This window comes from Filicampus tigris, chromosome 5 (genome assembly GCF_054856515.1).
Source record: "Filicampus tigris isolate MCC_2025a chromosome 5, RoL_Ftig_1.0, whole genome shotgun sequence".
Taxonomy (NCBI): domain Eukaryota; kingdom Metazoa; phylum Chordata; class Actinopteri; order Syngnathiformes; family Syngnathidae; genus Filicampus; species Filicampus tigris.
The window spans coordinates 3,124,085-3,146,991 of NC_141221.1; the positions used below are offsets into that span (position 1 = coordinate 3,124,085).

General features: G+C 43.6%; 3 protein-coding genes across 3 annotated transcripts; 2 read left to right on the forward strand and 1 right to left on the reverse strand.

Annotated features, from left to right (window-relative positions):
• The first annotated feature begins 6,082 nt into the window (after positions 1 to 6,082).
• ficd (FIC domain protein adenylyltransferase) lies at positions 6,083 to 11,211 on the forward strand. Its single transcript, XM_086030389.1, has 2 exons — positions 6,083 to 6,671; positions 7,168 to 11,211. Exons 1-2 carry the CDS (start codon positions 6,401 to 6,403, stop codon positions 8,247 to 8,249), a joined length of 1,353 nt encoding a protein of 450 aa, XP_085886515.1. The 5' UTR covers positions 6,083 to 6,400; the 3' UTR covers positions 8,250 to 11,211.
• Positions 8,574 to 19,228, reverse strand: sart3 (spliceosome associated factor 3, U4/U6 recycling protein). Its single transcript, XM_086030388.1, has 19 exons — positions 18,929 to 19,228; positions 16,824 to 16,950; positions 16,625 to 16,729; positions 16,357 to 16,541; positions 16,065 to 16,170; positions 15,430 to 15,554; positions 15,177 to 15,332; positions 14,053 to 14,191; positions 13,855 to 13,962; positions 13,684 to 13,761; positions 13,549 to 13,607; positions 13,288 to 13,397; positions 13,085 to 13,197; positions 12,937 to 13,013; positions 12,279 to 12,450; positions 10,401 to 10,852; positions 10,090 to 10,242; positions 9,822 to 10,006; positions 8,574 to 9,711 (listed from the first exon to the last, which is right to left on the reverse strand). Exons 1-19 carry the CDS (start codon positions 19,196 to 19,198, stop codon positions 9,549 to 9,551), a joined length of 2,883 nt encoding a protein of 960 aa, XP_085886514.1. The 5' UTR covers positions 19,199 to 19,228; the 3' UTR covers positions 8,574 to 9,548.
• iscua (iron-sulfur cluster assembly enzyme a) lies at positions 18,726 to 21,274 on the forward strand. Its single transcript, XM_086030390.1, has 5 exons — positions 18,726 to 19,399; positions 20,087 to 20,200; positions 20,280 to 20,390; positions 20,476 to 20,554; positions 20,843 to 21,274. The coding sequence occupies exons 1-5, from the start codon at positions 19,310 to 19,312 to the stop codon at positions 20,929 to 20,931; spliced, it is 483 nt and encodes a 160-aa protein (XP_085886516.1). The 5' UTR covers positions 18,726 to 19,309; the 3' UTR covers positions 20,932 to 21,274.
• The last annotated feature ends 1,633 nt before the right edge of the window (positions 21,275 to 22,907 follow it).

A 22,907-nucleotide genomic window follows, 5' to 3' on the forward strand; every position in this document is an offset into this window, starting at 1 on the left:
AAAGGGAAACAAAGGAAGTCTGAGATAAGCGTGAAACAAGTGTGGAACCAATAAAATGGTTTCTAATCTAGATGTTCTTGTGTAAACCGAGGCATCCCTGGACAGCCGGGGAGTAAATCACACCCCTGCGCTTGTTCCACCGGAGAAAAAAAAAAAAATGTCTTGACCTCCCAAATCGTCTCATAACAGCTGTTGTCAGTCTGCTAACGAGTGTGGATCTTGACATTTAGGAGCAGCTTCTCGCTTTAAGATAGATATTTGGGCTGCTGACAGTCAGGGACATTTGTTGCTCCCAAAGGAGAGCTCCTTCACTCTCTGTCGTTACACGCTCTTCGTTGGAGCCGTCCACACCGGGGTGCAATGAGAGCCTGCATCCCTCTCCTCTCTCTGACTGCCTAACTAGATCCTCTATCTCCGACACTCTGCTCTGTCACCCAGAACAAAGCCGCCCAACCCAAACACCCCCTTTTTTTGACAGAGAGCCAGGCAGACGGATGCTCCACAGAGGCTGCAAGGAGAAAAGAGAGGGAGATGGTTGGAGAGGAGGCGAAGCCTACGAGCCAGAGGGATTTATTCCCTGTCCTGACAGGTCGCTTTTTTTTTTTTTTTTTCCAGGTGAGCTGATGGATTTTCTTCCTCTCACAGCAATGTAGCAGCCAGACGTCGCGTTGTATTAATAGTCGGTGACAGGTCATCTCTGGGGTGTGCTTCAAGTTAACATGTCAGCTTGTGTGAAGTTCCTCCTGAAGACTGTTCATCTATTAGAAAAGAAAAAAATCTAGAAAAGATGAAGTATAAGTGCGCAATGCATGCATCAGAGTCATTTCTCAACACTGATGTCGGAGATACAAGTGGAGAGGAAGAAAGCATTGAAGGATAAGAGTGTAGCTTTCCCATTCGGATGACAATCATCCCTAAGTGATATGGGGCGTTTAATTGCATCAACACACACACAAAGCATTAGCATTCATCAATGATTTCAAATGCGGGCACATGCGTTTTTTATTTGTTGCCACAGCTGAGGGTTTGGGGCACACGAGAACATATGCCAGCTGGGCAAACAACAAGTCAAAAACATGACCATGGGGCTGTTCTTTTCATGCCAATCTTTCTTCTTTGTCATTTTTGCCTCTTCGTCCGCATTGGTTCATGTTTTTTCCACTAAACATGAAAGGCTCTAAAGTCTGATATGATGACAAGGCCGTGAACTGCAGCGGGACCCAAGCCAAACAGCAGAACCCAGAGAGCTGAGCAAATTTGTTGTCTTTAGCCTCCTCTTATTATATCAAACATCAGTTCAAGGAAACATTATCTTCATTAATTTCCTCCTCGCTGCTGTTTTGGAAAAGACACACGCAGCAGGAAAGAGCACATAAAAGGATCACTTTGAAGTAAGTAGAACCACATCATAGAGATCACACAACCTTGAGGGGGAAGCCAATCTATTTTCCAAAGCGTCAAATAAGAATTTGGCAAGTGGACATCAGCAGAGCAACCGGGTGACGGTTGCGACAAACCTGAAGGAAGTTTGTAAAATGATGAAAGCCAGTCTTTCAAAGGGATCAATAGAAGAGCAGAAAAACGACACAGATTGGCGTCTGCGCATCCCTGCCATGCGTAGAGGACAGGACGCCTTGTACCAAAAAGCCGGCACACAAACATGCAGGCGGCTCGCACTCGCAGCTTTGGAAAGGCAAACACGCCGCGTCACAATCATCTCACGCACTTGCAAAGGAGAGCGCTTCTATTTTGGTGGAGGTACTCGCTCACTTTTTTGTCTGGAGCCAACTTTTAAATTTAGTTGGTTCGAGCAGATATTTTTGGCCAGTCGTGAGCAGGTGTACCTTGTTAACACATTCTCTGCATAATCTTAGTGTGATCTAAGAGAGCAGCACTTCATCAAAATGGAGCAAGATGCCGACACGGATTCCCTGGATACCAGACCTAGATCCTTTTCTGTGAGTTTGATGTGGCTGATGACTTCATACGTCGGCAATGGCTGTTGTATTGGGTTGAATGGTAAAACGTGTCTTTTGGCATGCCTTTTTTTTTTTTTTTCTAATTGTTTTCTTTTAATGTTATTTCTATTCTATTTACTATACAGCTTGGTCCTCGGTAGGGTCATGGGTGAATTGGAGCCTATCCCATTTGATTTGGGCAGAGAGGAGGGGTACACACTTGACTCCTTGCGCTGGACTGGTGGCCAACCAATCACAGGGCACATATGGACAAACAACCATTCACACTCGCATTCACAACTTTAGACAATTTAGACTCCACCCAGGAAGGAAGGAGGATTCGAGCCCCAAACCTCTGAACTGTGAAGCAGGCAAGCTAACCGTTAGCTCACCGAGCATCTGACCTACACGACTAAATATCCCTTCATCCATCAATTATCCAAAGCGCTTGCCCTCACAAGGGTCTCGGGCATGCTGGATCTTATCCCAGCTATCTTCGGGCGGTAAGCGGGGTACACCCTGAATCGGTTGCCAGACAATCGCAGGGCACACAGAGACAAACAAAGAGTCGCACTCACAATCACACCTAGGGGCAATTTAGAGCATCCGATCAAATCTGCGATGCATGTTTTTGGAACGTGGGGGGAAAAACCGGAGTACCCGGAGAAAAGCCACGCCGGCACGGGGAGAACATGCAAACTCCACACAGGAAGGCTGGGGCCGGATTCGAACCCACGACCTCTGCACTGTGAGGTGGACGTGCTAACCAGTCAATCACTGATTGCATATTATATATGTAATTTTAATATGTACACTATGCATTCAATATAGGTAAAAAATATCCAGAGACACGTCCTAATCAATCATGAATCAATCAGAAATGACCAAAATAAGCGATTTGAAAAATGAAGAAATTAAGGCAGGCTCTTTGATTCTTCCATCATGGCTGTGTCCCAGTGCGCCAAACAAGGTTCATAGAGGTGCATGTGGTTGCTCGGAACCCTGACCTCAACCCCATCAAACAATACCGCAACTAACTATAGCAGATATTTTGAGCATAATCATTTTTCAGTTCCAGTATGCTCTGACCTCAAAGATTATCTGGATGAAAAAAAAAAAAAAAAATTCCCATCACAGACACAATCCAACGTCTTGTAGAGAGTCTGGAAAGATGTCAGCTCTCTATTTTCCATTTTCACTGATGTGGCCATGCGTGTGCCGGATTTCTCTTTGTGGAGCAGCGAAGAAAAGAAGTAAAGTCATCAGTTACCAGCCTCAACATGTCCAGTGTTGTTATTGTTATTCAACTTTAAAATAGGTTTTTGTAAATGTTTTTTTTTTTCTTCTTCTTGTTTTGATATCAATTTGGTATGAGGGTGGTATACAACAAAACAACAACTAGAATCCCCTTACTCATCACTGCTAATCATTGGACGTGTTCATTAATTTTCGGATGGAGATTATTAATCCCAATAAACAAGGCCAAATTCTCCAGTCTGCCTTTTAACCTTTGCAGAGTGCGGGTTGCATATGAACAAAGCCAGTGAGAAAATAATTGAGATCAAACGCATTCCAACAGGTTATTCTCGAGGGTAATACCTCTGTTGAGACGCAGCGGGACTCTCGTCTTTGAGAGACAGATGATGGCATCAACATTCATATGTTCCCTACACTTTGGGGGCCACCGTTTGCTCCTACACAGCGTCAAGCTGGGTGTGTGATAGTATCAGCTATTTAGAGCTGATAACACACGATGGCCATCTGCTGAAGATATGTCAGCTCTGGCATTCTGCCAGGAATCAATCTACTCTACATTACCAGCGGCGGTTTACATCTGCTGGCCAATGCAAGTAAGGCTATTTATCTTTATTTAGACATCACATATTAAAGTATCAAATCCTTTCATAAAAGTCATCAAATCTCATAAAAGTGTGTAGAGGATATGAAGGACGGCTAGGAATAGAATTAGCATGGGAGCATCTTGGAATTGGATCACAGCAGCTACAGTCAACAATCAATACCACGACAACCAATAAGCACTTTCGGTGATAATAATACAATAAATTGGTGATAACTTGTGTGCTAAAGTAGTCATCAATACCTAGTGCTCGTGTAAATAATACAGCACAAATGACTAAGTACTCGCACAATATTATAGAAATTGGCCAAACTTGTGCTATTAACTCATTCAGTACCAGACTTTTTCAGAGCCTCTGTGAAATGACATAAATAAGTCATTGATTGGGATAGAAAGAGTTAAGTAGACGTGTGCAATATAAAAAAGAATAGAAATAAAAAGCTATTTCAAGTACTGTGCAACTGGTTAGCCAGTTGAGGTTCACATTATCCAGCAGGCAAGATTGTGATTGATTAGTATTATTGTGTATACTCAGGTTTTTATTTTTTTTTAATTGTATTATTACATGAGGATTCAGAAGTAATGTTTAGGGGTGTAATAAGAGGAAAATGTGGTAAGGACCCCAAGGGCCCATAACTGACAGGAGCCTGGTCCCGAAATCCCTTGCGCTACCTCTGGTAATGTCTAGTACATTATTATGTGAGGAGTCACATTAGTCATTATTTCATTACACTTAGAAGACATTATTGCCACATTACATGGTCTAATCTCGTCCCAACCTCATACCTAGCTAGCATTTTTATGATGATAGTGCTAAAATTTGACACATCTAAAGAGACTTCACACATGCGATATACCAAAGGAGAAATTTTATGAACCCACATCTTTGTTTGGAAACTAAATTTGCTACACATGCACACAGACACACAGTATGATGTCATATTTGGTGAATGTTTGATACATTTCTAAAAACGAATGCGTAAAGAAGCTAGTAGAGTGTGATGCTATTGTCTACAGCAGTATATAATATATATATATATATATATATATATATATATATATATATATATATATATATATATATATATATATATATATATAAATATACATATGACAGTAAAAAATATGTTCAACTTAATGGGTTTATTATTAATATTTTTCTATGGCAAAGACCACTGGTCAACATTTTTTTTTAATCAGAGATGCAAGTAAACTTTTGTAGATTTTTTTCCCACTGATTCCGAATCCGTCCTCGTTTTTCGTATCAAATCAGGTTTTCATAACAATAACAATAATAATAATAATATTTATAAATTAGGTTACTTATATATACTTATTTATAAATAAGTTACGTTCAGCAATAGGTGGATTTGTTTCTAAACATCACAGCTATAAATTACAGGGCATGTTAATCCACAACATTTTTACAATTTTTATTTAGGTTAATCTTAAAAATGAAAATACACTGTATCTCAAAAACATGATTTGCAAGGAAAAAGTCAAGATTTTTCTTTTAATGTGTCTCAAAATTACATAGCCGTTTCTGATTAAAATTTGTTGTTGACCAGTGGAATGTATTTCTGTTAATCTAGCTACGACAGCGACGCAGTGACAAGCAGAACAATGCGCTTCCACAAGATGACAGAAGGCAGCCTACACACTGAACCTGTGTAACCACCTGTTGCCATCCATAAAACAGAATAAGTAATGGAAATCACACCACTAAGTAAATTTGTGAGTAAATACAGACGAGATCACAATTACACAATTATTGTGAAAGTTTTGTTTGATGGAGTTCCAAGATTTTTTTCCTAATGTAAAAAAAAAAAAAAAAACGTGCCTTGGCTGAGAATAGTTGGAAAACATCATCTGCACATCACTGCAACTCGTTGCACATTATGTTTGGAAAACGATACACTGCTGCCCTCTTTGTTTTATAAGCGAAATTGCATTTGGTAGACCGCATCAATTAAACAAACTGTAAAATAAAATGGCGAAGTATCATGAGCTATTGCAGAACGGATGAAACAACCATGGAATTGCTTTAAATATATATGTATATATTAAATTGCTGACCATTAAATTGACTTGGAACATTGAGTTTTAATTCTATTTGCGCTTTACATTGGATTTGGGATGCCTGACAGACCATTACAGGGCACACTGGAAGATACATATCATCCAATCAGAGACGACTACGAACTTTCTCTGTATTGCTGGGTTTTAACCTATCACCGTCGTTGTTCTATTTCAGCCTGACCAATGATATCGCAGTATGCTGACGGGTCTAAAAGAAAAACGCCGGAGATGTGTATGTTTTGTAGAGCTGCGGCGTTTTAACTGGTCTTGGACCAAAGTTTGCCCCTTTTTCCTCTGGATATTTCTCGTAGGGCAACGTGTTGAAAAGCCTCGCAGAACAAGCTCGTTTAACGTAGGGACTGTCAAAGTAACTTGTTCGTTAACGTGTTGTTGGTGCTCTGTTGTTTGCCAGTCTCCGCTATCCGCCCCTCGGCTCACCTCGCTGGGGTACAAGTAGAAAGAGTGGCGCGTACGTAGAGAATGGAGGAGTTAACCTGGAATTGTCATGGCGGTTGTGACGGCGTGGCGATACACTAGCGACCGTCTCCTCGGAGGATGGGGCCCGCTTCTGTGTGTCTTTCTGGGCTCTCTGGTGGCCCTGCTGATGCCACTTGTCGGAGTGGAGGAGCAATGCCGTGGCTCCCTGAATGCCATCGCGCAGTTTCGCTGCCGGCTGTGGGGGAGCTCCCAGCAGCCCGCAGCTGTTCAGACCACCGGCCTCACTGTCCCTCTAACGGGCCTCGACCTGCTTCCTCTGAGTTCCAAGCCGAGCAAAGGTACTCACCCTTTCGTAAGCGTACTGCTTTCCGTCAGTCAGGCGATTGAGTCTATTTTTAAACATCACAAAGACTGTCTATAATATAGGTGGGTGCCAAGATCTCAGACTATCAAACTACTATTTGTTTCAATCATTTGCTTTGGAACTTGTATCTATCATCAAAATTGAAACAAATATTGGCTTGCAATTGTCCACATTGTGTGTGTGTGGTTAATTAACTAACATACAAGTTTCACTTTTTTTGAAACAAATTGTAAAAACCTTTCCCTCGCTATTCACATTTTTGGGCACCCACTGTAAAATCAAGGGTTTGCGAATGTGTTTTCCAACTTCCACCGAGTTAATATAAGGCGCATATTTTAGATTACAAAATATCTTGGGCACCCCAAGAAAAACAATTTTCACTAAAAGTGGATACCCTGGTTGGATATGTACCGTCTACAGCGCTTGTGTATTTTTGCCCGACATCAGCTCTGTCTCCTGTTGTGATCTAGAGATGATTTTTGAGGCCAGAGCGGCGCTGCAGCTGGCTCAGGAGATGAGGAAACACGGCAAGAGGGAGAAAGCCCACAAGCTGCTGGTGCATGCGCTGAGTCTGAATCCAGACTATGTGGATGCCCTGACCGAGCTGGGGACTATTTTGGAGGAGGAGAAGGACGTGGTGCAGGCGGACCACCTGTACACCAAGGCTTTAGCCATCTCGCCTTTTAACAAGAGGGCACTGGTGAGCCGAGACCGCACCCTGCCACTGGTGGAGGAGATTGACCAGCGTCACTTTGGCATCATAGACGGTAAGGTGCGCAGGCTCATGTCCATTCCGAAAGGCAACTCTGCGCTACGTCGGGTGATGGAAGAGACCTACTACCACCATATCTACCACACGGTGGCCATAGAGGGCAGCACTCTGACTTTATCCGAGATCCGTCACATCATCGAGACGCGCTACGCCGTCGCTGGCAAGAGCCTGCAGGAACAGAACGAGGCCATCGGCGTGGACGCGGCCATGAAGTACATCAATACCACGCTGTTGTCCAGAACAGGAAGCATCAGCGTCGGCGACATCCTGGAGATCCACCGGCGAGTGCTGGGCTACGTGGACCCTGTGGAGGGAGGGCGCCTGCGCACCAGCCAAGTGTTTGTAGGCCATCACATCCCTCCGCACCCGCACGACCTGCAGCGGCACATGCAGGAGCTGGTCCAGTGGCTCAACTCGGACGAGACCTTGCAGCTGCACCCGGTCGAATACGCCGCTCTCGCTCACTACAAACTGGTGTACGTGCACCCGTTCGTGGACGGCAACGGGCGCACGTCGCGGCTCTTGATGAACCTCGTGCTCATGCAAGCGCGATACCCGCCCATCACCATTCGCAAAGAGCAAAGGGCCGAGTACTACTCGGCTCTAGACACGGCCAACGAGGGCGATGTCCGTCCCTTCATTCGTTTCATTGCCAAATGCACCGAGATGACGCTGGACACTTTGTTGATCTCCACAACGGAGCATGCGGTGGGGCTGCCGGGGGCCAGCCAGGACCAGGCCTGTCCCAATTGCAAACACACCATCCCAGTTCACAACTGATTTGGTTTTGCTGTTTGGAGGGCAACTGGCAGGTCTCGTTTTCACCCCGGGGGGGGGGGGGTCATATCCATCAGTCTTGAACCCGGTGAACATTGCTTTGAGTGAGAAGCGGTATTTTAATTCCATGCAAGCACAGTCAGAAGTTGTCTAATGGAAAAAGTGTCATTCGGGACCTCCCGCACAGATTTCTATTGGGAAGAATGTTAAAAGAACACTTGATTATTTATTTTATGCAAATAAAAAAAAAAAAGGGGGATACTAACACTGCGATCGAATGAATTTTAAATGGACTTTGAAATAACACCACATTAAGTATTGCCCTGGTGAGCTCGATATCTTTATTTGAGAACATGACATTTTTCAGCCTTCAAAACAGAGTTAATACATGGATTAATTAACCATATACTAGCCATTACGTTTTTCTATGAACTTAAACACTACTGTTGTATTTACTGTATACAAAACATCCACGCACTCGCACACACCACATAACAAACAGAATGTGTATTGAATATAACTTTAGGCCACTATGGTGAGCACTTTATATAGCTTGTATTCGATCTGGAAAATGTTACAAATTGCCATTGACTCATTTGGAGACAGTATATATATTTTATATGAGGTGCCCGAGGACACCTAATGTACCATAACGGATCAACACTTGAAAAAGTGCATAGACAGGAAATGAAATGTGAGTGCTTGAAGAAAGTCAGCCCCAGCCAGTTAAATTTATTGAGACTCTTAACTTGACATTTCAAGTCAAACAAAAAAATTGCCTGACATAAAGGGATCACATTAAAAGTTGTCAGAAAAGGTTGTTGGACCATTGATCATTTAACCGTTGTAATGGTTATCTTAAATCCACAAAGTCTAACAATTTTCTTTTTTTTTTTGTTGCACAATTCTGTTAATAGACGGTGGAATATCTATGTATTGATATTGTATGTACACACACTCACTATTCAGCGGATTGCTTAACACATTTGTTGTTGGTAATAACAAAAGGCTGAAGTTGGGAAAAATGGTGTCTCCAATTTTTCAAATGTATTTACACACATGTACTATACACTTAATAAAACCTGACAGCAATATTTAAACACAGCCAGAAACGGGAAGGAAGGAAAAGTAAAAATGCCAAAGGTCAAACGTGTTCTGGGTTGAAAGGGACCGTTGGAGGGCAGCAGCTCTGCATTTAAGGCAATCTCGCCGGAGCAATGACGAGAAGGCTGACAGTCGCAAATACGTCATTTTCAAAGACTCGCACGATGGCTTTCCGTGTGAAACCGGCAAGAATACCTTTCACTTCTTCATAAGCATCTTCGCAAAGTCTGCGTTGGACAAAGGCTTTGCATCTCCAGCACCTTCCTCGGACGTGGTCCCATTCGCCACTTTGCCTGCTGACCCACTTTGCCGATTCAGAGAGCGAGGGAGCAATGACAACTGTGTGCGTCCTCTCCCTCTCCTTGGGAGGGGGGCGGGGGGAGAAGAAAAAAAAAAAAAAAAGTTTGATGAAAAAAATTAAGCAAAACGCTAAGCGCTCGAGTGGTTTTAAAAGGACTTTGGTAAACTCACGCGCCGTGGACCTGGTGAGGTGTTAGGTTTGCGGTGGGCTGACTGGGACCAGGTTTGCTGGTGTATCGGCGAGGAGGGTTGCTAATAGCAACAGAGATTTTGCTCCCCTCCACAAACATACCATCCATTTTCAACACTGCCTGAGAAGCCTGGGTTTCGTTTGCAAACTCGACATACGCCAGACCCTGCGCGAGCCCACAATTGGAGAGGAGGTCAGCTATATCCTCGTCACGCTGCTGGTCACCGCAATGCGCCTCGCGGGTCTCACCTTGGGCTTTCCTGAACGGAAAGTAACAAGACGGACTTCCTTAATGGTGCCGTGGTCCTTGCTGATTTCTTCCAGTTGCTCCTTGGTGCAGGAAAACGGCAGCCCAGAGATGAAGATTTTGTGTTTTTCCATCGATGTGTTATACTTGAACACCTGCCGAAGTGAAGTAGTCACACACTTATTAAGCGATCGTTGATGGGTTTTTACCGTATACAAGCAAGTTTACCTTTTTTTTTTTTTAATATATATATGGTTTTTCTATATTGGGTCGGTCTGGAATGTATCGCAACGGGGCTTTAATGTATAATTACCTTGAAGTCTGGGTTCTTGTTCTTGTCCACACACGGTGACACAAACATTGGCCTGCCCTCCACTTGCCGTCGGTCTAGTTTGAGGGCTTCAGAGACAGACTCGGAGCTTTCAAATTGCACATAGCCGTAACCCCTGAAAGTCCCTTTGTTGGTGGAGACGAGGCGAATCTGTTTGACGGTTCCGCACGTCTCAAAGAGTGTCCTCAGTCTGGCCTCGGGCTCCTCCAGGGTGTACGACAGGTTGCTAACGAACACGCTGTCGTCATCGTTCCGAAGCTCCGTTTTATCATCGCTGTGCTTGTGGGCGCTGGCCTGCTGGGCTTTGTTGAATCCGGGCTTTGTTGAACCTTTATAGCCAGGAGGAGCCTTCTCATCAAGTTCAATCTCAAGAGTCAGTATGTGTTCCTCTTTGCTTCGCTCCCCATTTCCTCTGTGTCGCTTCGGAGCTTGTTCTAGCAACAACACAAACGTTTTTACACACCCAAGTTGGAATGTTTTCTTTTTCGAGACCGCAATCGTTAACATTGCCAATTCAGCGATGGCCTCAAGTCTTCAGAGGTCTGCTAAAAAGCTGTATTTTGGGGGGGGGGCAATCCCTTTACTGTTTGTTGTTTTATTTATTGTATTGTAAAGTGCTTTGTTACAGCCCTGGCTGTTATGAAAAGCGCTATATAAATACAATTGTATTGTATTGAATATTGTCAATTCGACAAGTCCCGTCGACTCTCTTTGAAAAGAGCTGAATTTTTATGCTTGACCTAAAGCAAGAGACACTTCAATAAAAGTGTGCATTTCAGGCTTATGCAACCAACCTAATTGAACGAATTCATTTTATTATTGTTTCATACCATCAATTCATTTTCTGTACCGCTTGTCCTCATTAAAGGGGAGTAACCCAAAGCTTTTCTTGACAGGAATGTGGTCCATGCAGGCCCACTAAACGAAGCAGTTCTTTGCAATAATATTTTCTATGAGCCTTCGCTAGTCTAAACATGACATTTTGATTGACATTGCGTTTGTGGATTATGAGTTGAGCAGTAAAATCCACCCATTTTTAGCCATCTCAGGGGGTGGCCATTTTGTCACTTCTGCCAAATGAAAATGACATCACAGCTGCTCAGGTAACAACCAATCACGGCTCAGCTTCAGAAAACGGGTGAGTCGTGATTGGTCGTTACCTGAACCCTGAGCGACTGTGATGTCATTTTCAGTCGACACAAGTGACAAAATGGCCACCCCCTGAGGTGGCTAAAAATGGGTGAATTTTGCTGCTTAACTCATATTCCACAAACACAATATTAATCAAAATGCCATGTTTAGACTAGTGAAAATAGAAAATATTACTACAAAGAAATTTTGGGGGTTGACTTCCCCTTTAAGGACTTTTCACACTGCACTTAGCAATTTGCAACATGCCGTGGGTGAACCCATTCCTTGTGTATGTGTCACAAGGGCTCCGGGTGGGCACGCAATGCCAACAGAAAAATGTTTAATTTGAGCGTTCCATCGCAATGGCATCAAAAGGCGTTTCCGCTAAGTGCTATCAGAGTGCTCATATCAAATCGACCAACCAGCGGGAAAAGCCTCCGTTACTTCCACTTCCAAATACGGGCAAGCTTGCACCGGGATACTGTCATCCTTGCGCGTTGCCCCGTGGTGGGCACAACGAAAACCAAGTGCAGTGTGAAAAGGCCTTTAGGGTCATGTCCCAATTTATTTGATGTTGTTGGGAGTACACCCTGGAGTGGTTACCAGCCTATCACAGTTGATTTGTAGAATTTGTTGTATGTATATCGTGTTATTTTTTGGGGGGAAACTCTTGAAATCTCTGGAAACGATATTTATACAACAAGGGCGTGTTTGGCTATGTATATTTACCTGCATGGTCAGTCCACTCATCCTGATCCAGCCCCTGCTCCGCTTTCCTCTTCTCCCCAAAGCGACCGTCCTTCTGAACTTTCTTCTGAGTCCTCTTGTCTGCCTTGGTCTTCCGCCTCTGCTCAAATTGTTCCCCCTCTTGTTGGGCCTGGATGGCTTCTTTCTCTGCCACCTAACAAACAGCCAGAGGATACTCAAAACTTCTGAAAAGACAGACATTTCTGCTGAAAGCGGAAGTCAACCCAAACATATTTTTTTCAAGAATACCTTGCCAGCAGGCCCACTAGTTGAAACAGGGCATTCCGATAAATATAACGTTTGTGGAATAAGTGTTAATCCACCTGTTTTTAGTCACCTCCGGGGGCGGCCATTTTGTCTTCTGTCGACTGAAAATGACATCACCAATCATGGATGACCTGTTTTCCGAATCTGAGCCGTGATTGGTCACGAGCAGTTGTGATGTCACTTTCAGTGGACAGGAGACAAAATGGCCGCCCCCAGAGGTGGCTAAAAACGAGTGCCTTAACACTTATTCCACAAACGCAAAATGAATCAGAATGCCGTGTTTCAACGAGTGGGCCTGCTGGGAACATATTCTTGGAAAAAATATGTCTGGGTTGACTTCCGCTTTAAGGAAATGCCGCTCTCAGCGTCCAACCTTTGCTCGTTGCTCATTAACTCTGTTCAGACGAGTCTCGGTTTTCCGGACTGCCACATCCCAGTCCTCCAAAGAACCTGGATGCGTAGATGTGACATGAAAATCTCCCCAGCTGCCATGCCAGTCTGTCATATATGTGGGAGCTCACCTTCCACTCTCTCAAAGGTGAGCAGGACTTCACACACGTGTTCTGGGTAGTCAGACGTGCACTGGACTGCCCTGTGGAGGGCTTTTCGACAGTGGACAGAATCTCCGTAAGCTCTGGAGAGAAAGTACGAAACGCAAGTGGGCGACCGTAGTCCAAAGCATGCTGTGAGGTTTGTTGTATATTGCACTTTCAACATGACAGACCTTTCCAGGTTATAGTATTCCAGCCACATGTTGGCATATTTGGCATTCCCTTTTGTCATGACGCTGTCCCACAGTTCTCTGGCTTTTTGCATGTTTTTACAATGCAGGGCCTGCGAAGGAGGACCAAAAAAAAAAAAAAAAAAAGATAAGTATTTCTCAAAGGGCTTCGCAAGCCCACAGTCATTTGTAAAAAACCCGAAGCAGACTTCTATGAAAGGAGGACCATGCATTCAAACCGGTTGCCATAGTAACACAATTTACCTCTATCCTGGCCCAGATCTGCATTATGTTACAGGAAGGGTCTCCGCTTTCCCCAAATCCTAGTGTCATGACACAATGAGTCAGAGTGGACGTTCACAAACTCCGACAGGGCATTCGGAAAGAGATTTCACCTACTCTCCTCAACATCTTGTTTGATGTAGTCCAGGCAGCGAGTGAAGGATCCCCGTAACTCCTCCAATTCTTTACTTGACTCTGTGACATGGGGCCGGCCAGCGGCCGAGGGGCAACGCGTGAACATTTCCAAACGGACAAACAAGTGCGGGCTTGGTCCGGTGCTGCTCTCACCTTGGCTAAAATCCACTCGCCTCCTCAGGTAGTCGAGATGAACCTGCCAGATTTCCACATAATCCGTCGCTTGAATGAAGCCAGCATTCAAAGCCTTTTCAAACAAATCTGTGGGAAAGCACCAGGATCTCTTTCACTAATCGTTCTCACACACACACACACATGTCAAACGTGCGCCAATTAGTCCCAAGTGTTTGCCTGAAACAGTTTGATGAGTGGCCCCGTGCCTCTCGGCAGCTTGCAGATAGCTCTTCCACAGACCCATAGTCCACGGGCAGTTTCTGACAGCACGATCATGAGTGGAGAGAACCAGATCTTTGATTTTCAGTTGACGGTCCTAAACGGGGCAAAAGCGAACCGTAATACAGACGTGGTGATTTTCTTCGTGCGTGTCACACCCGAGTCAATACGGCGGTACCTCTACTTACGAAGTTAATTGGTTCTGGAAGAATTTTCTTAAGTAGAAAATTTGTAGGTAGAGACGTGTTTTCCATGTAAATGCCCTAATCCGTTCCAAGCCCCCCCCAAAATTCAGACATAAATGTCTTATAAAGCATAAAAATGCATGAAAACGTGGAACAAATACATGTTACAATTGCACAATAAATGAGAGTTGCGCATAATGTAAAACAAAATACAAAAGAATAGAGGAAAGAATAAAAATGATGGCTGTTTACCTTTTAATTGCTGTCCTCATCGCTTTTTGCCCTCTTTGGTTCATGTTCTCTCTCAGAAGTGGTTTTTGCCAGGCGTTTTGTAAACAACTGATTTAATAACGTGGCGACTGTCATATTCTTTGGCAAAACAAAAACGATTTTCTCCTTTTTTTCCCCTTTTCCTCATTTCTAATTCACGTCAAACTATCGGAACACCTCATGGCCCGAGGGGCGAATGACGAGGACGCTGCATAGACATATAAATCTATCTACCTGTCTATCTGCACACACGGAGACATACGGAAGAGGTCCCTCTTAGCCAATGGGATGCCAGGAAGATGCTAGGCTAGCCAATGGCAGAGCAGCTACGAGTACGTTGCGTTCAGGAAACTCCGGAGCTGCGATTAGCAGCCCATACAGTATTTTTTACCTTTCGTATCCTGAAATTTCTTTCGGAACAAGAGGCAATATTTTGCTGTTGAGGCGTTTCGTAACTTGAAAACTTGGTATTTAGAGACGTTCGTAAGTAGAGGTAACACTGTATTGCCATTGTCTTCAGTTATAATATTTTTATCGCCAACATGAAATTACGCAATGTTACAAAACAAACAAAAGTCACCTGAGGAGTAGCCAATCCTCAGATCCCTAATTTTAGTCACTACTCACAAGATACGTGGTGTATTTGGTCCACATGTCCGGAACCAGGCAATTCTCTACCAGGGTCCGCTCAAACGTCATCTGGATGCGGGCCGGGTCCCCTTCCTTCATTTCAAAGTCGATGTAGGCCTGATATTCAGACAGTTTAGGCGTCTCCGCCACCAGCTGCAAAAGGATGACCGAATAAATCAAGTGATGGGCGTGCAAAGTCGTGTGACCCGGCAGGTAAATCAAGTCCCAATCCTCATTGGCGGTCGCTTACCAGGGACTCTTCAAAAGGCTTGTACTTTTCCCTCTGCTGCAAAGCAGTTTTGTACTGATGCGCAATTTCCTCGGGTGGCCCTTGGTCAGACCATTCTTCATACTCTGCATATGTTGCCTCCATGTCTAAGGATCAAAAATATACAGAAAACACAAAACGCATATAATGACACATTTAATGGATGGTTCATTTATAGTGGCTGCCGACTACTGAGTAACTCGTGTTGCTTTCGTTGATGCTTTGTTTCTGTGGTATCTTTGTTTGTAAATGACGTATTCATTTATTTCTCTTTGTCTTCACCAGTGAATTCCATTTATTTTGTCTTTTTTCACATGTTCGAAATAAATTCAATTCAATTCGATATGGACTCGCCGTGTTTTTATTTGAATGATTACTCAAATAAAAACACCGAGATGTTTTCAGTTAGGTCTTCATTTGTTAAAGGCTTTCCAAAAAGTGAGTGTTTACTTGATTGGTTTGACTCATTATCCAAAAGTGATTGCGACAGGTGTTGCTCCGCCATTTTTTTTTTCCCCTCAACATGAGTCATGTACATTGATTCCCTCAGCCCACACAAAGCAGACTGCTGCTCACTGTCCAGCACCCCATCTGGAGCAAGACGACGACATCCTCACCCATCAAGGGGATGGCCAGCTGGCGGCGAAACAGTGTATGGATGCGCCGAAGCTGCTTGTTCAGCAGCTCTTGCTCATCGTGGCTGGGAATCTTGCCAGGAGGAGGCTGAAAGGAAAGACAATAGAGAGGATGAGCAACGCAACAAAACGACAACAAGGAAAGTGAGCTCATCCAAATGCATTAGCGAAGAGAATTGTCGGTGTTATGGGGAAAAGAGAGAGAGAGAGAGAGAGAGACAATATGAGCACATCAGACATTTGTTCACATGTTGCCAATGAAAACAACACTGACCTGAACTGTGGCCAGAATGGCATTCTCAAATTCTCTGTATGCCTCCCACACCGTTTGCCCCTTGGTCATGTGAAGCCCAACAGCTGTGATGGCTCTCTCAAAAACGGATCTCACCCTCTCAATGCCACCTGGCGAGCCCATGCCCCCGATAGAATACTGGGCATATTCCAGCCAGATATCTGGGCCTGAGTGTGAGAATAAGACGTTGACTCTCAGGACTGTATTATTGCGACATGTCCAAATCTTTGCTTTGCCAATAGGCACTCACAAATGTAGTCTTTTATAGCCTTCTCAAAAAGCTCATTCACTTTTTCCCGGTTTGGTTCTTCTCCAGTCAGGCGAATCTCATCCTTGAGCCAGTCTAGCCAGATCTCTGCGGGGTTACACGGAAGAGGTCAGGTGTACGTACGATTGCTACGGATCAACGTGTTGTTCTGAATCTGCACCCGCAGCGGGTATCCACCAACCTTCCGTGAGAGGAAAAAGTTCACTCATCTTCTGCCTCGCCTTCCGCAGACGGAGAAGCTCACCCTCATGCTTCAGGAGTTTGATGAGGTCAACATGGCAGTTGTAGTCGAAGGCATTGATCGATAGCTAGAAATCACAGCACGGTGCAATTCCGCATTTGGGATCTGGGATCTTTTTGACAAGCTAATGCTTGGGATAAAACGCGCTTACAAATATGAGAGTGAGACACCTACAGTACAGTTGAACTCATCGTTCTTTTATGTCCAACTAATCCACAGGGCTCTTCAGTTTACGACGGTGCAGACAAACTGTTTTGCCTCAAACACTGTGCAACGGCATAATGAGGCGCACTCGGTTACCGCCGCATATTGTGTCTTTTGATTTGATTGTTTTATATTTATGACCTGGGTTCTGTTCCAAGTTTCTTCCTTGGTGAGTTTTTATTGCCTCCATCCAAGTGCTTGCTCACGTGGGGTTTAGTTGGTTGTGCATGCATACATGCATATTTATTTATATATTCATTTATTGTACGAATGTGGCTCTTGCGCTGCTCACTGTGTAAAGTGCCTTGAGATAACGTCTTTTGAAGTGATGCTACAGAAATATAATTGTCTATCCACCCTTTGAGCCTGAACAAGACAATCTGATAGACGAAATAATGCATTCCTACTTGCATACAAAAGTGAGCACTAGGGATGAGCAGATAGATACCAAAATATCGATATTCTGATCCAAACTGGTCAATTTGAAGTAACGATCCTCAAGCTAAAGTATCAATATTTGCAATTAAGTCATCTATATATTAATTCATCTATAATTTCGAAGGTTGCATCCAATCAGAATTTTCGCGACGTGTTGCCAAGGGCAAAGAGCTTTCTGCCTTGGCAGAAACTGACTCCTGGCTGTGGTGAGGGCCCACGTATAGTAGGCACTGCATGGAGTGGTGTGAGCGCAGCGCAGCGCCAATGTGGTTTTGTTCCCAGCTTTGTGTAAAAAAAAAACAATTCTCACTTACGGTATCGATATTGGATCAATATCATGCTATTTGATCCAGTATTACTTGCTATTGGATCAAATCCAAAATCACTGGTATCGCCCATCCCTATTGAGCACATGTCTTTGTTAGAGATACAAGTGTAGAGTATAAGGTGGGCAAACTTAGTGCCCAAGGGCCATATTTGATTTAAAAAAAAAAAAAAGAAAAAGAGAGACAGATTGGCCAGGTCATTCATAAAACGAGGTAAACCAAAAAACACATTTATACTTTATTGTATTTATCGTCATATTCCCTCAATTGAACTCACAATCTGATGTAAAATTTGTGTTGCATCCGCAGAGAAACAGTGTGAAAAGGCAATTTATTAATTAAACATTTAATAAAATGTGTTTATTATCATTTATAATGTATTATAAATGTTTAGTACTGTATTTACTACCTGGCACAGAGAAAATAAATAAAAGGAAATTTAAAGAATATCATATAAGCAATTTTAGAGGCAAGGGCTACATGTGCAACAAATACTACAGGACTCTTGCAAATGGAAATGCTGAGTGCGCACCAACGATCCACAGCTACAGTCTACCTTAACTCACCACTCACTCCTCTATCGTAGACTAAAATAAAACGTATATTTATATTCATATATGCTATTGTCCTAGTGTCTGCTCAAGGTTTGTGTGACACATGAGTGCGTGTAGAAAAATGCACTTTGTTGGGTTTATTTTCTGTACAGCGTTGCTGAGGGGAAGTGACTTCCCCTCATTTAGTATGAAGAATCGTGCATTAGTAGCACGTGACTATTTGCACATTACATTTGTACCTTATTACTTTTTTCGTGCTCTGATGACTTGTTCGGCTTTCATCCTGAAGCTTTGTTGACGTCACAAAGCAAAGCGCGCGTGTCACGACCAGCTAGCATCACGTCAGACTAATAACGTCGCGAATGGAACCGATTTAGACGACTTTATACAACAATTGTTTGCTGTAATCCCGCGTGAACGTAAATGGCGTAGCAAGCTTTCGTTCGTTAAGTTGTCAGCGAATGTTTTGCACTCATTCATTCGCGTTTAGCTCCTCGGCTAACCTCACTAAATTAAGAGTTACCTGCTCTTCCAGGCGTTGGATTTCAGCTTCGTTTTCCTTCTCGTCTTCTGACGTCTCGTCCTCTTCGTCGTCCGAGTTGTCTACTCCCATGCCCTCTTCGCTGTCGCTCTCCGAGTCCATTTCCCGATCGTCCATCTCCGCGTCGTCCTCTTCCATATCTTGCAAATGCGTAGGCTCTGCGTTGCTCGCCGCTGCCATATTGGAAAGGCTGTCTTGCCTGGTAACAAGCCGAAACAGCCCCCAAGTCCCCGGAGCCGTTATAGCAAGCATGAGCCGCTAGTGGGCGCTCCGACCCTTCGTCTCCCGACCTCAGTGTTTATAAACAAACCGTCAAGGGCTCGTGTTTGCTCGTAGATTTCCGGAACTGGTCGGTTTCTGAACATGGCGATGGCCTTACGAAAGTCTTCGTTGTTGTTGAACGCAAGGTTGCGCTCCCCGGAGCTAAAGATTCTCTGCTCATATCACAAGAAGGTAATCAAATTGATCGTTTTGACACCTTTGCCAATTGTTGCGACAGAGCGCTAGCATTTGTCATGTCGTTTGCTCATGTGCGTGCTTGCCTGTTTGGTCCAGTAACCGTTTTAGCATTTAATCGATATCCTTGAACCTAGCCACTAGCCTGATTAAAGTCAATGTCCTAGTACGTCTTTGTCCTCACTAGTAAGTCAGTTCAGCGCACTAGTAGAAAGAATGTTTCTGATTAACGTTATTTGTTTCACCACTGTCTCTCATTACTATACGTATGACATTTCTGTGTACTCGTACAAGTTTGGCATACTAGCAGAACAACTCCATTTTATCAGTGGGCCATTTGGTGTCACTAGTAGGGTCCAGAAGGCTCTTGGTGCGTGACACATGCCTACAAGTTAGGCCTAATAGTGTTACTAGTGCAACACAGTGGTTTACTAAGGTATGGTTGCTTGTTAGCAGCCAAAGTGGGTTGTAGTGTGAAAAAAAAAAAGCGTAACAAGAATGTTCTACTGGTACCCTGACTTTTCTTTCTAGTTATGACAAAAATCATGTGAATACATGTACCTGGATATTATGGATTTATTATGGATATAGAATTATTTCTCTTAACAGTTCTTCAAACATGACAAAATAAACGTCTGTCTTGTTGCATTATAATGCTTCCCAACTCTTAAATCCTTTCTGAAGGTTGTGGACCACTACGAAAACCCAAGAAATGTGGGCTCTTTGGATAAAAACGCCAAAAATGTGGGGACTGGTTTAGTGGGAGCTCCAGCCTGTGGCGACGTCATGAAACTCCAGGTAAGTGAAGTGGCCAAACACCCGATATAACTGCTGCTGTTTGTCAAGCAGATTAACTGCTTTGTTGTTTAATCTCTAGGTTGAAGTGGATGAAAATGGTAAGATTGTGGATGCCAAATTTAAGACATTTGGCTGCGGATCAGCCATTGCTTCCAGCTCTCTGGCAACTGAGTGGGTGAAAGGGAAGTCGGTGAGTCTACAAAGAATACAACATTTTTGGGAAAACTCTTACTTGTATCGATTGAGGTTGGTTGCTCTCATCATTTTCCCTACAGATCGATGAAGCCTTGACAATCAAGAACACCGACATTGCAAAAGAACTCTCCCTTCCACCTGTCAAGCTTCATTGTTCCAGTAAGCACAGGACAAATACTTAAAAGCAGAAATTGATGCAACTTGACAGATGTAAATACCAAATGTATATATGGCAGACATCATCATCTCACTGCAAGTTAAATAGCTATGTGGTAGGTGCTGAGTTGGGGAACATTAGCCAAGGGGGAAAAGAGTCTTGTTTGAATCCTCTTTGTCAAAACCAGGAAGGAAGATAAAATACAGAGGGCCATTTGTCCATACTTGATTGATGATTTACGGTGCCAACTTGGTTAGAAATCTGCTCACTATTCTCTTCTCCTGTTTCAGTGCTTGCCGAGGACGCCATAAAAGCAGCGCTGTCGGACTACAGAATAAAACAGAGCAAGGAGGAGCAGGGTGTCAAAGCCAGCGGTTAACATTAAGTATGCATAATGGGTCGGTGTACCTCAGGGATGGGTCATGTATGCTTTCACAGGATGGTACAGGAAGTGTTGAACCCTTTCTTCCTTAGAGATTATAGATCATTCCCTCTCCTTTTTTCTGCTAATAATGTAACAAGCCTATTGCTCAACATTTGCATTTGTGATGCCACAATAGTAAGGTTTTTTTTCTTTCTTAATAGCATCAATCGCATACTTACCAAATACCATTTGGACAAAACCAGTATCATATCCCAGTAGTTCAATTGTATTCACATTTGTGATGGCTCTGTGTGATGGAGATTTTGAAACTGGAAATTAAAGGTCAATATTACAATGACTCTGCTGTGTTTCTTTTGTGTTACCAAAAAGCTTGACTTTGATGCACCATTAATAATAGAAATGGAGCCTCTTAGGTTTAGGTTAACTAACACAGTGGATATGAAAAGTCTCCATAACCCTGCTCACATGCTATGTTGTAGTGATATTAATAAAAAAATTAACCAAGATTTATCATTTAAAAAAATCAGTGTGGCCTATAAAACCTACGTAAGGAGCCCCTAAAGTGACATGGAAGAAAAAAAAATAAAAAAAACGTTGCGTTCTCTAGCAAAAATTGCGATATAACGCAGTTTTTTGCGGGGGAACACTTTTTTTTTAAAATGCGTGTTCTAAGTATTTATGGGTCATTTTCCGGGTAAACAAATGAACAAAGGGAGCGTTTTCAACCGTGGGCGAGTTTAATCGAATTGCTTTGAAATTCGCTTGAAATACAAAGGCAAAAAAAAACAGTTTTTGATATCAAGCACGGTTTCCAAAATACGCGAAAGACATCTGAAGCGAGTGCTAAACAATAGAGGACATCTCTTGACCGCAAGGAGCGTTCAAAGTGCTCCTCCATTATTCTTGCCGGCCGTCTCCGACGTACTGTCGTCTCTCAAACAGGCGCGCATTAGAGGCTAGGCTAAGCTAGGCTAGCTGCCAAACGGACCGGAAGTACATAAACACGCATTTAAAACAAAATGCCTTCCCTCGCAAAAAAATATGCGTTCCCTCAAAATTTTTGCGAGGGAACGCAAATCTTTGGGAGGAAACGCAATATTTGCGAGGGAACGTAAAGGGTTTTTTTTTTTTTTTTTTTTTTTTTTTTTACTTCCATGTCACCTTAGAGGCTCCGTAGGCACTAGTCCCTCTGCATCTTTTTTTTGACATAATGCTCTTAGTGTGCTGATGTCAAACATAAGCATCTCCATCAAGAGGAGCCACTCTGTTGGTGCTGAAGAACCTTTTTTAGCACTCGTAACTACAGCAGCATGAGGAGGAGCAACAATACAAGAGCGCCAGCAGCCAAATGAGTGGAAGGAGGTTGGGGGTGGACAAGGTAGTGTCGTTCTTTGTGAAAAACGAAGCTCGTGTCCCTGCAGGGTGGGTTGGGATCATGGTGGCGTTGTCTTTGTGCTTTTTTTCCTCATAAGGGTTTGGAGTTGAGTGAGACAAGGCCACAGTTTGGGCTGTATTCAAGGTCAAAAAGTCCTCATAAGTGAAAGTATGCTCATCTAAAATCCAAATCATAAGGACTGTTTCCACAGCGGCATCATTTTGAGGAAGATGGCCAGCAGAGGTGTCTTCTGCTATTTGCTGTGCCAAGCAGCCCCGCAAATGTTTCTCCTCCAGTGAACTTTGGACCCAAGGATTCACCGTCAAGGCCTTCACCTGAAGCGTCTTGGCGTTTGACTTGAGGACACCAGGACAGATTTCCGCCATCGAGAGGTTTAGAAGCAGACGGTAAGCGATTTGGACTGGTTGAGTGCATACAGTGTACGTGCTGGTCATCCTCAACCTGCTACTTAGCATCCAGCGGTGTAGCTGCAAAATATCACACTTGCGCAACCAGAGGTTGTTGATACGGTCCGCAGATCGGAGATGTGGTACCTTGTTGAAGTTGCTGTCCAAAATAGAACGGAAGCAGTCGC